At 40.0% G+C, this 18,130-nt stretch overlaps 1 protein-coding gene across 2 annotated transcripts in view; it reads right to left on the reverse strand.

Moving 5' to 3' along the window:
- LOC135206981 (JNK-interacting protein-like) overlaps positions 1 to 18,130 on the reverse strand; it is a 36,890-nt gene that overhangs the window by 10,349 nt on the left and 8,411 nt on the right. The window contains exons 2-3 of one of the 2 annotated variants that reach the window (XM_064238541.1): positions 17,577 to 17,702; positions 17,040 to 17,236 (exon numbers count right to left, since the gene is read on the reverse strand). In XM_064238541.1, the coding sequence (XP_064094611.1) occupies positions 17,088 to 17,236; positions 17,577 to 17,702 (275 nt within the window). In that variant the 3' untranslated portion in view covers positions 17,040 to 17,087. Of the gene's footprint in view, positions 1 to 17,039; positions 17,237 to 17,576; positions 17,730 to 18,130 lie in introns of both variants that reach the window. The other variant, XM_064238540.1, reaches the window with a different exon arrangement.

Consider the following 18,130-nt stretch of genomic DNA (forward strand, 5'->3'; position numbering starts at 1 on the left):
CATCATGTTGAAAAAATAGGCAAGAATTTGAATAAGTCTCTGAACATAACAGCAATACTAATGCTTAAGCAGTCATAAATAATAAGATATTTATAAAATAAAAATATGCAAAAGCAATAATATAGGGAAAATGCAGAGCTATGGGAAGGGGAACTTTTAATTTTAACTGATAAGTCACCTCATTTGTCCAGTGCTTGTGAACTAAATTCTATATGCAGTTCAGTTTAGTTATACTGGGTAGGGTCAACAAAAGTTACAAGTACAAGTATGTCTTATTGGAAAGTGATCTTTGAAGTTAAAACTAATATGGTTACTGTTTTGTGGTACACAAGTACCATTTACTTCGTAATATTAACCTTGATGCAACAGAAATCTTTCTTGTATTGTCTTTCATGCTAAGAAAATCGACACCTATACTCGTTTTTTTCCATCTGTTCATCCGTCTGTGGTGGTAACACTAGTGTAAGTTTTAGGTAAATAAAAGGATACCTTGGTGCAAATTTGCAACTGAAAAGTGTTTTAATAAGGATACCTTCGTGTAAATTTGCAACTGAAAAGTGTAATTACTGTATGCGAATTACACCGTTAATATTCGAAATAGGATATTATTTAAAGCCCAGGACACAGTGTTACCGTGCGCAAACACCACAAGCGGATGGACAGATGGAAAAAACAGAGTATAGTAAGAAACGCAGATTCTGTAATGTCATGAAATACAAATAAAAAAACTACATGGCAGGGCTTTTGGTCTTCACAAACTCTTCTTCTGAAAAGATGCCATAACATTCCCACTTAGTGCATCACTGCTTCCCAAATTAGATAAAAAATTGTATTAAAAAATAATTGTTAAGTTACTTATATCTACATCATGCAAAAACAGTTTCTGTGAAATTACACATCTAAAAAAGTTCTTGCTATTTTTTTAAAAATCCATCTAGCAATTAATGAAAATTTACAAAGCTATGAGTTGTTAGAATCAAACCAATGCTGGACTACAAAATAATGTAAAATCAGATCTAGACGTATTTAGTTTTCATACCCATTGATTTTAAACACAATGGCAACTCAGTCACTCCCTGGAGGTTACTAAAATATTCTATTTACCTGAAGTTTTTAAATAGCGTAGCTCCAAATTTTTGTTACAATGAAAGGAAGTCAGTCTTTTATAATTACACTGTAACATGACGAAACCCAACCATGGTTTCAAACACGGTAAAAGGTATACTCTCAGAGCTTCATATTATGTAATTTTGCGATTGGAGGAAACTCGGTTGTTTCTTAAAAGCGCCTTAAGGAAGGTAAGGGTAGCATTTAGGGTTTGGGCAAAGCAAAAAATATACTTTAACTCCTTGCTATTCCCTTGATGATTATAAGCCTTTTTAACCATGAAAGGCCAAGTGTAGTCTACTCTTCCATATAAATCCTGTCTTTTGGGTCTGGGAATACAGGAAGAAATAAAACAAAAGGACACAATTAATGAGGAGAAAGCTTAAAAAAAAACCACAAGGAGAGAGACGAGATGAATACGAGTGCTATGGAGCTGTTATAACAGAATGCAACATACCATAGAAACCAGACAAAAGGTCCAGGAATGTATAGTTAAGTGTGTTCTTTACCCTAATAAAAGATTGGTTACAACTGGGATATATCCATATGGAAATAAGGCACTTTAAGATTTATGGGGATTGTAATGAACAAATTAAAACTATCTAAAACACTTACACCATCTTTATGCCCAGAGGAAATTCCCAATCCTTTTAATATTAGGTGGACATCAAACTTTCCTCAACCATTGGACATCACCCTCTGATATTCTGAGTACCAACAGAGTACATAGTTTTACCAATAGATACTGTTGCATTGAACCTCAACCAACAATAAAAAATAATTTTTTTTAAACTTACCGAAATAATTATTTACTGAAATAGATATAATTATTTAAAAAGTGAAAAATCACAGTGCTAATAATACAAGAATTTTTTGTAACAGTTCATGCTCCAGAATCCCAAACCCTCACCAATACATATGGTAGAGCCAGTACTGGGCGGGGAAAAAGGTGCACACTGAGAAGAAATTCATTGACATTTTGTGCTATAGGGGTTTGATCAAGGAGGCTATTCTTCATCAACTATCCATGGTCAAGTCCTATTGCACATAAACTATTTTGCTGTGAAAACATAGTATTGGTAGGCAAGAAAAACTGCCATTTTGTTGGGTGATAAGGCTGCAATCCTACTTAGGATATTTGGACCCTCTTTGTGCATACTGCCTAATGTTCTACTGCATGTTATGACATTCTGGGGTATATGTAATGTACAGTTTTTCAGTACATTTCAAGCACGTACAAGTTTGTATCACATGCCACAGTCCAAGGATGTAATCTGTAAATTAGAGGTAAATTTAAATTTTACATTTAACTAAAACAGTCAACTGACTAATTATGAAAGGCGGTGAGTGATTATTACTAAATAATATACTGTATCTTTGGGAAAAAAAAAATGGTATACTGTATTGGTCATGTGTCACAAATAGATGGAATCCACAGAAAATGGCAAACAACAAGGAAAATCTTGCTATATTAATCAGGGTTTACAGTAGGAGTTTGGGTAGCGTAAGGTAGCACAGCCTGTGCTATGAAATCCCTGTTTGGGTGTATTAGCATGAAATATAAAGTGGTCACCACATTCCTCAATAATTCCATCAGCAAAAAGTTGAACTTGTTGAAGTCAATACAGACGATGCCTGCAATGAATAGCCATGGATAAGATACAACGTACACAGGCAAGGTTTGAGCAGTGGCAAGAAATGTGGTGCTGCCGTGACTTACAGTGGTCTTTTGCAATCAATTTCTGCAAAAATGTCCATGAATTCTTGGGAAGATAGAGCAAAGGCTATCTTGCAAGGACATCTTGGGGTAGGTTGGTTCCTAGATCAAGGTAAACACCACTACTCCAACTTAGGATCCCTCTCCAGTCCAAATCTCCACTCAAATCCAGTATACCTCCAAGACAGAAACCTTTCTGTAGAAATACTGTACAGTGGCTTCTGGTTTTGTCCTTGTCTGTCTGTTTCAATTAAAAAATACAATTTTCCTTGGTTTTGTTAAACACTGCAATTGTTATTAGTGTAAAAGTTGTTTTTGGTACTGTTGCCATAAGAATAACTGACTTGCTGTCTTAACCTGCAAGAACAACACTGGTGAAGAAGAACCTCTTTTGGCATTCTTCACCATATCCTTGGATGCCACAGAAGACAAAACTTTATTTGATGACAAGGAGAGCGAGCCTGAGACCTAATCTCTGCCATCTCCTTCCTTGCAAGTGTCGTCATAGTATACCTTTATCCGAGCAGTCCCAGTTATGGCGGGGATTCTGTTCTGATGGCTGGCGATAAGCGAAAATGCTGATAATCGTGTTTCGGCATATATCCTTTCAGGGATAGGAGCTATAATACCTTTCCAACAAGACAATATACCAGAAAATTTTTATAGGACAAGAAGCCAAGAAGGAAAAAGTAACATGCTAAGTTACTAAAGTTCTTTCCTACACAAGCAAATACTAGATGCTGGTTGCTATTTATTAAAATTAAATTATTTTCTTTAAAATATCTTAAAATTACTAAAACCCAAAAGAGTGGACTGCAAACTCTTCCTGGCAGTAAAGAGATGTACGGTACTTTATGTTTAAATAAAATGGAAAAACAGGTTCTCACAAAAGGACCAGGGTTAACAGTGCATTAAAACTTGTAAAAATCACAATGTTTGAAAGTTGAATTGTATTTTTACTAATACACAAAAATGAGGTCCTTTACATAAGGAATTACTTTGGCATAGCTGGAATTACGGCAGTTAAATTCTTGAAGAAGGTGGTTAGGCAGTAACTACTGTGTGGCAGGCAGGTAGGCCAGCTGCCCGGATGTTAAACACTCCACTTTGCCTTTCGGCCCGGGTTCAAATTGAGGGATGGCATGATATGGGTATATATATAAAGGACCTCAGGTTTGTATAGTTAGGAAAAAATACAATTTACTTTCAAAAATTGTGAATTGTTCCTACACCACGATATAAAACCCTTGGTCCTTTATATAAGGAAGACTCACTGATTGGTGGGAGGAATATGAGTGACCCTCTTGAACTGACTGGAGTTCTACACACCTAGGCTACTCCTCCTGGTTGTAAGAGCGAGGAGAAGTGCCCTGCCTCTGACAACTTGATCAGAGTATAGGAGCTGCATGATCAAGAGTCCAGACTTCTGGGCCTTTTAAAATGAGTGAGGAAGTGTAACTCATCTGAAAATGGGCTGTATAGAATATTTAGAGTCGGAGGCATTAATGCAAAGTTTTGGGAAGGGTTTGCATTATTGTCAGTCTCCTTCCTCCCCTTACTAGAGGACTGCTTCTATGATTCTGATAAGAAACATAAAAAGCTTACCACATCAATCGCCCAACCAGCCAGTTTAAGTTCAATTCCTATCCTCAACCCGAAGGAAGAGGAGTGGAAAGACGAGATGGGGAAGGTGGAGAGGCCAGTCATTCTCGCATCCTTCTTACCTCTAGAGCTGCACACCATAGGCGAGATGCAACTTGTCCTCTTGAAGGAGCCAGGTAAGCAAACACAACCTGCAAGCATCCACCACCGGTCCAAGGAAATGAGGTTCAAAGGACCTGTGGGCAAGCCCGAAGAGAAAGATAAATATGGTCGCAATGAGACCTTATCTATCTTCCTGTCCGACATATTCTTCGGAGTGATGAAATGACCCAACCACTGGGACTATCCAACTGCAGAGAAGTCTCTCAAGGTCTGTTATATTCGGAGAAAGACGTGTCGTCGGGACACTTCTGCAATGGCAGTCCGCAGTGGATAAAGACACTGACACCCCATGGTGGGTGTCGATCTTTATGGGCACAGCAACATGCCAATAGGACAAAGTAATGACTGATCTGGATCAACCAATACAAAGTCCACAGCGTAGCTCATGACGATCTCGGACTCTTCAACAGCTGCCGACTGACTGCGCTCAGTGTGAGCTGTCATGCATCCGAGACGTAGTCACATGACACTTGCCTTTTGATGGGTTATGCCGAGAAACCATTCAAATCATCTATCTTGTTCGCCACAGATGTTGGGAGACGAAATGATGATTCTCTCAAGGCATGCGCCCATGAGACGATAATCAATTGCCTTCTAGAGACCGAGGTCCCTGATGGAAAGACAGAAGTTCTCATAGTAGTTGAATCTCAACTAAGGAAAAACATTACTATATGCTAGTGAAAGACTAAGGTGAATGCGGACCTACGTCTTCACAGTTGAATTGAGAGAAGTCAACTCTCAAGATTTTGAACATAGAAAAAGTTCCGTCGATGACACCAACCAGTGAAGACAGCTTTAATCCCTGTTGTTTTACAGAGGACTGAAAATGCTAAACCGCTATTTCATTGCTGTTCGGTGAGAAGTCGGAGTTTGCAATAAAAGCGGAGCATCTTTCAGTAATGAAAACAGGGATTGTACTGCCTGAAGAACCGCTTCTCATGGGCTGGATCAAGGAGGACATTTCTATTTACTTTGGAAGCAGAGCTGGCAGGGCAGGGAACAGGCGAAGTCTTCCGTTATTCATCTACAATTCGGGGTGAACAAAGAATAATTGCACACCTACGAATTACGAGATGTATTTAGAAGACAAACTCAGATTGTCTAAAGAATATCATTCTGCATCACCGCAGCGGCAGATGCGATGAAGCGGAAGACTAGGCTAAAGACTTTTGTTACCGTGAGGTAAACAGAAAGATGATAACCAGTCTAGTGAGATATCTCTGTCTGAAAATTCTCGCAACGGCAAAAGGTGATGCAGGAGAGATGGTTATACATGTATGCGAGAATTCCAGCCAATCAAAGACCTAAGTCTGTGATTGCCAGGCAGATTCGAATTGGTAGTCAATCATCGAAGAGGAGAGACAATACCTGACCGAACTATCTCGGAGAGCCAGCCATACTGGCTGAGGCAGGCAGGCTGGCAGCACTGTACACCACTAGCTCTCACTAACTTGTCATCCTGAGTTGCCAGGTATTCCATTCCATGAAGGAATACATTCGGCTAGAACCATCGAGCACAAGAAAAATACACTCGAGAATTTGCATTTTAACCAAATTGGGAGGGAAGAAAACCCTCCTATTCAGTGAATGCAAACGCTGAGGTGGTGTTGTAAACAATACCACTAGTATCTCAAAATGAAACCAGTAACTCTTGGGAGCCTTGCAAGGCAGTCCCGAGATTGTAGGTATAATTAGAGAAGATACTATTCGTCTCGGTCACATACCCATAGAGTTAACTACAGTTATGTGCCTACTACTCGGACAATTCAACTGATAACAGAAGCATGTCGCAAGAGAAATAATATAACGTATGAATATTTGTAGATTCATGTACATCGACCTCCAGCCTAAAATCTCTTCCATTCGAGGAACAAGAATAAGGACTGGAAGCCGACCCCCTCCATTCTCTAATGAAGAGAGCGAAGGTGAAGTTTTCCCGAAGGAAGAGTTCTACGGTGATAACAGGATACCGAAGACGACTAATTCAAGCTGAACTGGATGTTCCCAAAACAGTAGCACTGGAGAGGCATTCAAACTCTTGGTGCTATCCATCCTGAACGTATGGATAGCACCGAATTTTCCTGAACGAATGGATACTACCGATTCCTCTTATTTCCTTGTTTATAACTGAGATGTTGTGACACCATTTTAACAGACATAATCAAACCTTTGTTTGTTTTCATTCTGGTATACCAAGAAGTAAAAGGAAAAAAAGAGAGGAGGATTGACTGTTATTGCCCATTCTTCTCTAATCCCGGGGGTGGACCACGTACTGAGGCAACAGACCGTCAGATCCATTTAGGACGAGCCCTCCTGAGATATTCTTCCTTCAGCAGCAGTACTTCCTTCAAACGCTAGAAAATTCAGGAATTAATGGCTTAGTGAAGACTCCCGAGTTTCGTAATAACTATTACCGGGAATGTCTGTCTCAACAGTGTTTTTGGAAATTACAGGAAAACCAAAACACTCCTGAGACGCCAGAAAGTTCCAAGGAATTCAAGCATTCGGCGAGATTCCCAATTATCGTAATAACAATTATCAGGAATTCTCATCTCGCCCACTCTGGACTGTGGTCTCGCCCAAGTGTTGCAGATCGTAGAAGACAAAAACACTCGGAGAGTGCCAAAAATTCCGAAGAATTTTAAGCGCTCGGCGAAACCCCCCAAATTTCGTCAGATGATCATTGGGTGGCGGTCCTCCCTGATTCCCGTAGAAATCAAGGAGGAATGGGTGAATGGGTAAGATCCTTCCTCAACGACGTGGACTTATGTCCGGTAGAACCCGAAGGTACCTCCAGGAACGCAGTCCCCGATGCTGAATCCTACAGAGAGCGCTCTGCAGGATCCCTCCCATTCACGTTGCCAATAGGAGAGAGGGAATGGGGGAGGAAGACTGGACGCTCTCGCTCGCCTTGCCAGCGGGACTAGCAGCCGGAAAAGCGAGTCACGGGCAGCCATCAACCTGCGGTGATGGCTGCTCAGTGTGTCTAGGAAAACGTTACCGTCTGGAGAAAACGTTTTCCCAAGGTCGTACTGTAGGCGAAACGTCTGCCGCCGCCGTGACCGTCGTCTGGGTGGGACTGAGCGTGCACCTGACAGGAAAGAGCCGATACCATCTTCCGATGCGTCCCAGTCCTTGTCGAGGCTGAAACCTCTCAAGAGGACCGAAGGGGAAACCCACACCAGTCTCTGCATGCGCGGTCCAGCGGGACCATCACATTGAACAGTGGTGATGGTCACTCCGCGAGTCTAGGAAAGCATCATCATCCTCGCCAGCCCCCACGATCTCCTCCAAACCACTTGAGCGTAAGATCTGTTCAGTCCCAAGACCGAACCAGGCTCGTAGGCTCACTCCTGTTCGCCTCGTTCCTCCTGATGTAGCCCAAGGAAGTTGAAGGGACAGGTGAGGGAGACCTGATGCTCCTACCCTGCCTACCAGCAAAACCAGTAGGCTGGGAGAACTGCAGGCGATCGCCAACCCACGGTGGTGATCGAGCTGCAGCTCTGGACCTGCAGTCTCCTTGCGGATAAGCGCTGGACCGAGGACGGTAGCGTCGGTCTCGTGCGTCAGGGGAGCTGCTACAGCCGTGCGAGCCGTCCAGTCCTGATGGGAGCGACGGTCACGTGACTGATAGCGTCCATTAACGTGGTGAGAGCGAGCATCGTCCTCACGATGCACCACAGTCCCAGAGGCAGCTGAAGCTGTTCCTGGAGACCGGGGGGGGGAACTCTTCCCAGCCTCGCCACATGAATGGTCTGGTGGGAACGTCACGTCAACCCTGGGTACCGGATATAGCTGCGCGCGAGGCGATCGCCAGTCTGGCAAGAGTCACCTGAGCGACTCTTACTGTCCTTCCGCTCCGTGCCTGAGTCCTGACGGTGAGTGTATTCAGCTGTCTGGACCTTGGCTGCACAGTCACCAGTAGGTGATCATACACTCCGGTGACGCTCGCTAGCGACCGCGGCCAAGACGATTCCCGTTCCGGAGGTGGGACCTCTGGAGCCAGGAGCGGAGGTACCAGCGGTGGCTGGTACCTCCATGGTTCCCATCTTTTTCTACCCTGAGGAAGGAGAGACGGGCCTGTTCCCGGAGGAACGAGAGGACCAGCGGAAGACCCACCTGTCTCACCGAGCAAGACAGACCCTTAGAAGTCCCTGTGTGAGACTTCTTGGGGGGGGGCGGGGCCACCTTCTTCTTCCTCGGTTTGGGGGCCTTGGAAGTCGAAGGGGAAGAGGCGGCAGGAGGACGATGACGACACCTTCCTCCTCTTCTTCACCAACTTCCTCAGGATGGCAGAAGGTTCTCTCATCCAGGAAGGGCTGTGGTGGCTGCCGAAGCAGCAGGCCCAGCGCAACCTGGGAAAGAGGACCTGACGGAGGTGCAGTGGAGAGAACGCTTCCTTGAGGAGGATTATGAAACTCTCGCGTCTGCCACCCACCGAGACTGGTCAGTTGCGCGAGACGTGACCTGTTGTCTGGGTAGGGCTGAGCGTGCACTTGACTGGAGAGAGCCGATACCATCCTACGACTCGTCCAAGTCCTCATTGAGGCCGATCCTCAAGAGGGGACTGAAGTAGACCTCCACTGTCTCTGCATGGACAGTCCCGCAGGACCCGTCACATAACCCTGGGAACCAAGCAATCACCGGCAAGGTGCGAGGCACCTGAGCGACTACGCTCCTTTCTTCCACCCTGCGCCCGAGTCATGATGGTGAGCGGACTCAGCGTCAACGACTCTGGATGCACGTGAATCCAAAGATTACGTGCACTCGGGGACTCGCGAACGAGTGCCACGCCCCCCCCCATCTAATTTTAACCTTCATCCGATAGTAAGTGAAAGGATGAAGGAGAAGAGAAATTACCATAACAACAAAACAAAGGACAAACCTCTGAAATTCCCCTCGGTAATTCCCAAGTGTAAGCGTAAATTTTGGATGAAATATGTCTCGTTACCGGATCAATATTCACTCATGTTAAATTACATGTCTCTTCTCTACGTTAAATACATATCTCGTCCTCACGTTAAAGGGCGAAAGAATGTAAATAATAAAGATGTTGGCATACCTTTGCCACCGACTCTTACTTAACACAAAGTAGAAAGGCTATCACAAAAAGTGGGTTTGTATATTTAATTGAATTGATTGAATTTAATATTAATATCAAACACTGTATATACAATAATTATTAAAAAACAAAAAGAAACCAAAAAGATCCCACCAGGGAAAATGATCAACGACCAGTCAGCAAGAGCTCACAAGCACACGTCTTCATGAGAAGATGGCCGAAGGCAAAGTGGAGTGTTTACATCCAGGCAGCTGGCCTACCCGCCTGCCACAACGGTAGTTACTGCCTAACCACCTTGTTCAAGAATTTAATGGCTGTAATTCCAGCTACACCAAAAAGTAACTCCTTACGTAAAGGACTGAGGGTTTGTATATCGTAGGAAGAACAAATAACCTGTACAAAATTTTACAAATGATTTCATGTTCCAGAAGAAGCTACAAAAATTATAAAGTTAAAATGACAAATTTTTAAGCAATTGTGTTTTTTACATAACTAACAAACCTTCAGTCTAACCATAAGGATAATCTTCTATTGCCAGCTGGAAAATCTGGTAAAATTAAAAAAAAAAAAAACTTGTGTGATCCAGGGGTTATTGGTATCTGTACCTGCTCATGGGGGTATTGGTAGTTCCCACAATGCCTTGGGGCATCCTGTGAGGTTATCAGTTAATAAGTGTAAATATTCTTCGTACAAGATACATTCTCATAAATCGGTTGAAATATAAAAAAAATGTAGTTACTGCAAAAAAAATCAATACAGCTATGGCAAGTGAAAATGATACATACCAAAATTTATAGACACCTTGGATCAATACCCAATTTTCTATGTTAGGTTACTATTACGTATTCTTATAATTATATACCAGCATTCACAAGTCCACCACCAAAACCTCAAGTGTAGAGTTACCAAGCAATCAAAGGTGAAGAGGATAGTTGTAACCAAAATGGAAATTGCAAAAAAAAAAAAAGAAAAAAAAAAAACATACATGACACCTCCACTTCCTCTGATGTTCTGCCCAATATGGTCTGAAATCAGCTGCAATTGTGTTAATATCTACATGTGTTGTAAGCCCAGCAATAAATTTTGTTAGTATACAACATTCATGGCAATTTCAAGTGTCATGCAAATCCACAAAAATATTTAAGCTGAAAAAGGCATTTCTTGAGAGAAAGTTTTCACCAAACTTCTACCAGGAGATGACCCCAAATAGACCAGAGATAGGATCAAATATTGAAATAATGAAGCGGTAACTGTATGAAATATAACAACAAGCATAGACTGTAAAAGACAAGGAAAACTGACAAAAAATTTTTATATATCATATACATAAAAAGCTTTCACACTATTGCCTCTATAAGCCTAATGAATAATCAAAACATCAACGAGATGAAAGTGATGTCAATAAAATTCCTAAGAATAATAAAAATTTTGAACATGTATGATAAGGAGCTCTCTAATAATGGACTGTGACTTATTCATATACATAAATACATTAATTATATTATACAGTATATATGTACATCATATACTGATTACAGTATCTACATTAATCACTTACCTATTTAAGTGTTAGTCACAAGCAAAAAGGCTTACAACTGACTATGGACTGCTGAACTAAGTAATTTCAGAATTATTCTTTCCTTTCAAATCTACTCTACCACAAAATGCACAAACCAATTACATGTACTGTATTATTCTTCTCGTTAAACAAATATGATCTTAACACCTAATTTGCCTTTTGACAGTCAAGCTCCTTTTTATACATCTTCTGTTAATAAAGTAAACTTACAATCCTCTGCACATCTTCAACTACAGACTCACAAAACTTAAAAAAAGACTATAGCACATAGAACTATAAATGGCAGATCTAGTATTTACTAAACAATTTTGTAAAAGTACACATAGTGCTGCCATTTCTAATAATATATAGTATCAAAATAAAGAACTGATCCATTGTTCCATAATACTCTCAACAACAATGGAAAAATTGAACAAAGGAAACTATGATTTCCCCTAGTGGACTAAAGGATAACTGCTGCCACAGAAAGCAAGGGTATTTGCCTTTTCACGACCGAGTCACAGCAAAGTCTTTTGTTATGCAAGAGCAAGGGACATACATATCTTCCAAAAATGACACGGCTTGGCCTTCTCCATTCCAAGAATGGCCCTGACAATACTGTACAATTTTATGACAAGAGTTAACGTGAAATTATGCCAAAATAATTTTAAAAGAACAATTGTGAAAATTTAGAGGCATGACATAAACACAACACAGCCTTAACATGGTAAGAATAAAATGTTCCTGATGATATAGGATACTCTGAAGTCTTTTTGCTGAGAATGAAGACTACTTATGAAGAAAAAGAAAGAAATTGATCTCAATCAGTCATTGCATTAACAAGATTTTTTTTTTTTTTTTTTAGTCTTGTAGGCAAATAAAGTATAAAGAGTTTAGAAGAAGGATTACACCCTACTGCTAAGAAGTCTGGCAAAATCAGAAGAGTGGCCAGGAGTAATAAGTTCAACCACTTGAGAGGTCAATTCATCCCACCAATCTATAAGGGTCAACATGCAGTGCTTAGTGACTTGTCGTGACTTTTATATGAAGCTGCATGCAGGACCCAAGATTTGACCCTTGGTAAATTGAAGAAAAAATGGATTCCTAAAATGTTCCATCACTGCAGAAGTTGTCAAAGCCAAACTATGATGATTATCAGTAAAATATATCCAATACTACTAAACAAATAGAATATTATGAATGATGATCATTACTGACTGCAGACTTCATGTACTGTGATGTTACTCAGTAATGTACAAACAGCAATAACAACATGGTGACTTCAGTACACGAAAAAATTATTCACTGACAGTACTGAATTATAAAACAAAATATGAAACCCAGCATGATAGTAACAAGAGAATGCTGTATAGTTTAGTTTTAAATAAAGACAATACTAATGCAAAGCAGAATAGTATTTAGTCCAATTTTGCACAAAATACTGAAACATATCTAGCTAATGAAATGATGTTTTCTCCACTGTACAACATACTTGGATTTCTTTTATTTTATCAAAGCCACTATTATATGCAGTATTTAAAGAACAGGCAGACATTTCTCCAAATTGTCTTCCAAAAGCTAAAAAGTTTTTAAACAGATGAGATCAAAATCTTGACTTTAAAAACGAAAAACACCACCTCAGAAAAGTTGAAAAGTATTTAAGTTACGTATATGATTATTTGATAAAAAGAAAAAAAATTAGACAAAGATAAAAACAGTGTGAAGTTTCCTTTCTCAAAGGGGTTTAATCTCCTCAGCTTTGTAGTGTTTTTCCTTCTGGCTAATGATCAAATGAAGATGTTTTCCTTCTGGCTAATGATCAAATGAAGATAGAAACTGAAAGGTGTCAAGCTCAAGGTATTCAAAGCTGTATTCATGACAACTATATAGGATGAAGCAAACTTTGGAATTCCTAATAAAAACTGTAACTTTAGTCAGAAAAAAATAGTGCTCAATAATATCAATTTTATTCTAAAATCACATTTCATTTAAAATTTCATGAGCATGAACCTTTTAAATAAAGGTATCCAAATATCCACATGAAATAAAAAAAATCCTGATGTTAGGTTGACGCAAAGTTACAGTCCAAAATTTTTCATTAAAGAAGCTACAATTCAGCTTCAATTACAGCTACATTTGTACATGTTTTGTCTTACATTCTAATGTACACTTTACAATTATATAAAAAATTTCAACCTAAGCACTCTCCTCTTCATATTCCAGATATCCTCTGCTGTTCACAGTCAATCATAAATTATTCCTTCTTCGTCAATTACCTTTGATTTTCAGAAAATATCAAGGACTTTTTAGTACTACCTTACTCCAATGCCTACTAAGCACCTTCAGCCTATTTTCATTTCTCTACTTGCTTCGCTGACACTTCTATTCAGATCGAAGGTAAAACTGAACAACTCTCTTATCCGTAATCAACTTAGGTTAGTCAAACTTATTCATATAGTCTGAGCAGATTTTAAACTGCCAAATTTGCTTAGAAGAGCTAAGTTCCACTGTATTTCCTCATCCAAATTATGAAGCGTTGTACAGACTGTTCCATTAAACCTCAGTACCGCATTAGGCATTAAGGTATAAGTACTGCATCAAATGTCAATAAAAAATCTTTATTATTTGCTATAATCGTTTAGCTGCTTATTTTACATATCCTGGGATGCATATGTAGGTACGACTATCAAAATTGGCAATGTTTTGTTAGGCCTAACAGTACCATATTTGCATGAATACTTAAGACACAATACATTTTGGAGATATTTCTCTGAAACTGAATGATGTAAAAGCAATTTAATACGTTAATACTTTAAACTACATGATAATTATGACGAGCCATAGGTTACTTTATACTGAATTGTTGTTCTCTGTAAACTATGTACGTAGATGTGCTGAATCCAGGGTACTGTATTATGTAGGCTATTTGCCAATATTCATTTTTATCAGGGTGGGGTGACAGCCCAAATGGTCTGTTAACTACAGTGTCACTATATTAGAATACATTGGAACCTGGGCTTTCATACATAATCCTTTCTGGAACCTCCCACAAAGTCCGAAAAAAAAAACATAAGAACACCGAAACAATAATTCCCATAAGGAATAATGTAAATACAATTAATGCGTTCCAGCCCCCAAAAATATTAAAAATAATACACTTTATAGGAAATCAAACACAATTTTATACAGAAACAATGAGAAATATAAATGTTTTTTTTTGTTTGTACGGTGTTTTTTACATTGCATGGCAACCAGTGTGGTTATTCAGCAACGGGACCAATGGCTTTAAATGACTTCCGAACCACGTCGAGTGAACTTCTATCACCAGCATGTATATAAATGAATAATGAATGAATAATGAACATTCAACATCTCTCTTAACTTTATGAAGACTAGTTAGAGTATGGATGGAGAGGAGGGGAGAGGGAGGAGGGGTTATTGTTTGGAAGGGGAATTCCCTTTCAAAAGGACTTCAGGTATCAAAAATCTATCTGGGGTTACTTCCCCTCTTCTTTTTTAACTGGCACTGGACCAGCTTGAGAGTCACTGGACCCCTGTCACACAACAAACTGTCTAGAGACATTTGTTTTCTGAATGTCTTTAAAAATCTGCCTAAAGTGATACAATGCATTGTCATTAAACATGTTAAGAGAGACAGATTGCAATGTCATTGTTAGGATGAAACTTCTCAAAAAAAAGTTTTTTTAACATCATTCCACTTGGCAAACATTTCTTTAATAACTGAAGTAGGCACAGTATACCCTCTCTTCCTCCTCCTCCTCTGATTCCTAATCTGCTGTCTGTTGCTATTCCTGCTGAAGGTCTTGCAGCTCTCAGTGGTTTACTCTTCCCTGTGAGTGTCCACTAACTCTTCCATATCCTTGCCACTAACATCCAAGCCCATGGACTTTCCCAGGGACATAATAGATTCCACAACAGGCATAAGGTCATCGAGTCAGCCTCAAATCCTTCAAAATCCCTCTCGAGGTAACACTGACCACAATTTTTTCCAAGCAGAATTCCATTGTCCTGGAAATCACTCCCTGCCAAGCCTTATCTATTAAGAACTTTATGCAAATTAAACGATATTGAAGTGATCTTTCGCCAGAACTCTCTTGGGGTCACTTCAAAGCACCTTTAACATTGTCTTTGTGTACAGTTTCTTGAAGTTCAAGATGATTTGCTGGTCCATGGGCTGGATGAGAGGAGTGGTATTAGGGGACAAGAACTTCACGGTGATGAATTTAAATTTATCCAACAACTGGTCTTCCAAGCCAGGGAGGTTCACAGGAGGCACTGTCCATTACCAGGAGGCACTTGAGAGGAAACTGATTTTCCTGGAGGTATTTTTGAACCTAGGGCCAAGCACTTCATAGTTCCACTCAATAAAAATTTTGCCTTACGACCCATAACCTTTTTGTTTGCCTTCCACATCACAGGAAATTTAGTTTTTAATAACATTGTTTTTCTTAAAAACTTATTTTGGGCTTCACTTTGAAATCCCCACTTGGCATTCCCACAGAACAAGAGTTAGCCTATCCTTCATAGGCTTGTGCCCTGGCAATGAACTTTCCTCCTGTGGGCTGTAGGTCTTCTTTGGAATTTTTTTTTCCCAAAACAGATCTGTTTCGTCACAATTGAAGACCTGTTGAGGGAGGAATCCTTCAGCCTCAAGATATTCCTTTTGAATTTTTCAAAGAGCCTCTGCTGGCCTTGAAATCACTAACAGCATCACTTATTGCTGGCATTTTCTTACTTGAATCACCATACAACACCCTAGGCTTTTCACAAATGATTGCTTCAGACACATTATCCCCCCATAATTGTTTTTCATTGATCCACACTAACAGAAGCTTTCCAATATCTTCCACTAGTTGTGATCTCTGTTTTGTTAATGAAGTGACCTCTATTGCAACATTGGCTGCCTTAACTGCATTTTTCTTTGCTAGGGTAGAGCTGATTGTCACACTGATTGTCGTACTAACTAACAGGACCTCATTCAAACTAGAATAGTGTCTACCCGAGTTATTTATTAAAAAAAAAGTGACAAGCTTTCAAGGACAACCAGTCTCATTATCAAGTATACCCTGAAAATGACCAAGTGGTAGGCCAGCTGTATATTTGTGTGTGTGCACTGGCTTCTTGATCTTTTAATTACACTGATTCTTGGCTCCACTCTCATGACCTTGACTGCTTACATAAGAAAGAGTGTGTGTGTGTGTGTGTGTGTGTGTGTGTGTGTGTGTGTGTGTGTGTGTGTGTGTGTGTGTGTGTGTGTGTGCGCGCACACGCACGCTGAATCTGGCAGACCATATAAAGGATTAGGCAAATCAAATTCCACATTTTTATTAGAGCTATTTACATATTAGGGTAGAATAGCTGGGCCATGGGGGGCCAACTGTTCGCCCAGAAGGCATTGTTAGCCTAGTTAAGTTCTAGAAGGCACCGTAAGGTAGATTACAGAGACCTAAGATTTATTATTTTCTTTATCGGCAATTTTTCATTCACTCCACCAAACCCCAGGAATGGAGATTTTTTTCATTTTGTTCAGATATTCAACCTTACGTTTTTTCATGTGTTTTGTAACAATGGAATTCAACTTGGAGAATACTGCCTAAATCCCACATAACTTACTTTAAGGACTTGGATTTCAGAAGAGGAATAAAAAGAAATGTACTGTTCCACAGAGTTTTTCTAGTTCTATACTTCGTCACGTAAAAAGAAATTCATCATACTTTTTCATGTTCAGGACTGGGTCAAATCCTTGGTTATAACTACAAAGAGCATTAAAGACCATAGTGCTGTGACTCTGAAGTGAAAGAGGCTCATACCCTTGACTGGCTGAGGCTGAAGCTGTCCAGATGGTGATGTTGGCGCTGCTACGAGTGGCCATTGGTGGTTGCTGAGGAGGGGTTGGCTGGAAGGGAACTATAGGGTTGGGCATTGAGTTGGGATAGGTTGTCTTCCACAGGAATGTGCCACACCAGGAGGTGACTAGCGGTATCGCGGTCCTCTTCACGCTCGTCGGCTGTGAGGCACAAACGTCAACACAAGCACGCAAAAAAGTCCCAAGCAGGTAGCACAATACACACAATATGTTCTTAAGAGAGCAATATGCAGGATGCAAAAGAGGCTTTCCATTTAAAAATTATTTACTCGACTGCATAATATGAAAGAGCTTAGTTAATCTGGAGATTCAAAAAGCTGTTAAAAAGTGTACCTAAACTAAAATACAAACTTATTTACTTTATGTACAAAATACATACCCAGGCATGAAGAATTTATTAACAAAACAACCAGAAAGGACTGGAAAATGTTTAACTCATTGTGAATTAATTTCAAGACAAAAAATACATGTATAAACTGACCAATTCTGAAGTCGATGTATCCCTCACCACCAGAAATTACCAACATGCTCTTTGGCTTCTTCTCAGTTTCCTCAGTTTCTAGGTCCTTATCCGTTATGGCTGGCAATGAGGCTGTTGTTGGTGCAGCTGTAAGGGTATTATACCCACCTAAGCCTGTGAGGTGTTTGATTGACATTAACAATTAAAATGAATTAAAAATAAGCACATGCGGCCTGGATTTTCACTTGTGAGGGTTTGGAGGGGTGATGGAGCAAAACTGATCACAACAGCTGACTTTTGACATAAAAAAAACCACATCCACAATTAGTATGAAAAGAGTGCTACGGCAGTGCGGGAGGTTTTTGGGGGCAGCAAGTGAAAGAAGGCAACTGCACATGTAAAACTTCAAAAATATAAGCAGACAGTACAGAACAAAGGAACTGCAATCTGAGGTCTGAAATGCCTGACTATTTGCAACAGACATTTCAGTACTCATTTAAAAACTTTGAATATTAATAAGGGTAAATCTTACAGGAAAATCCTGTTCCTTATATATAATTTGAACAATGTTACCA

Source organism: Macrobrachium nipponense, chromosome 31, assembly GCF_015104395.2.
Source record: "Macrobrachium nipponense isolate FS-2020 chromosome 31, ASM1510439v2, whole genome shotgun sequence".
Lineage (NCBI taxonomy): Eukaryota > Metazoa > Arthropoda > Malacostraca > Decapoda > Palaemonidae > Macrobrachium > Macrobrachium nipponense.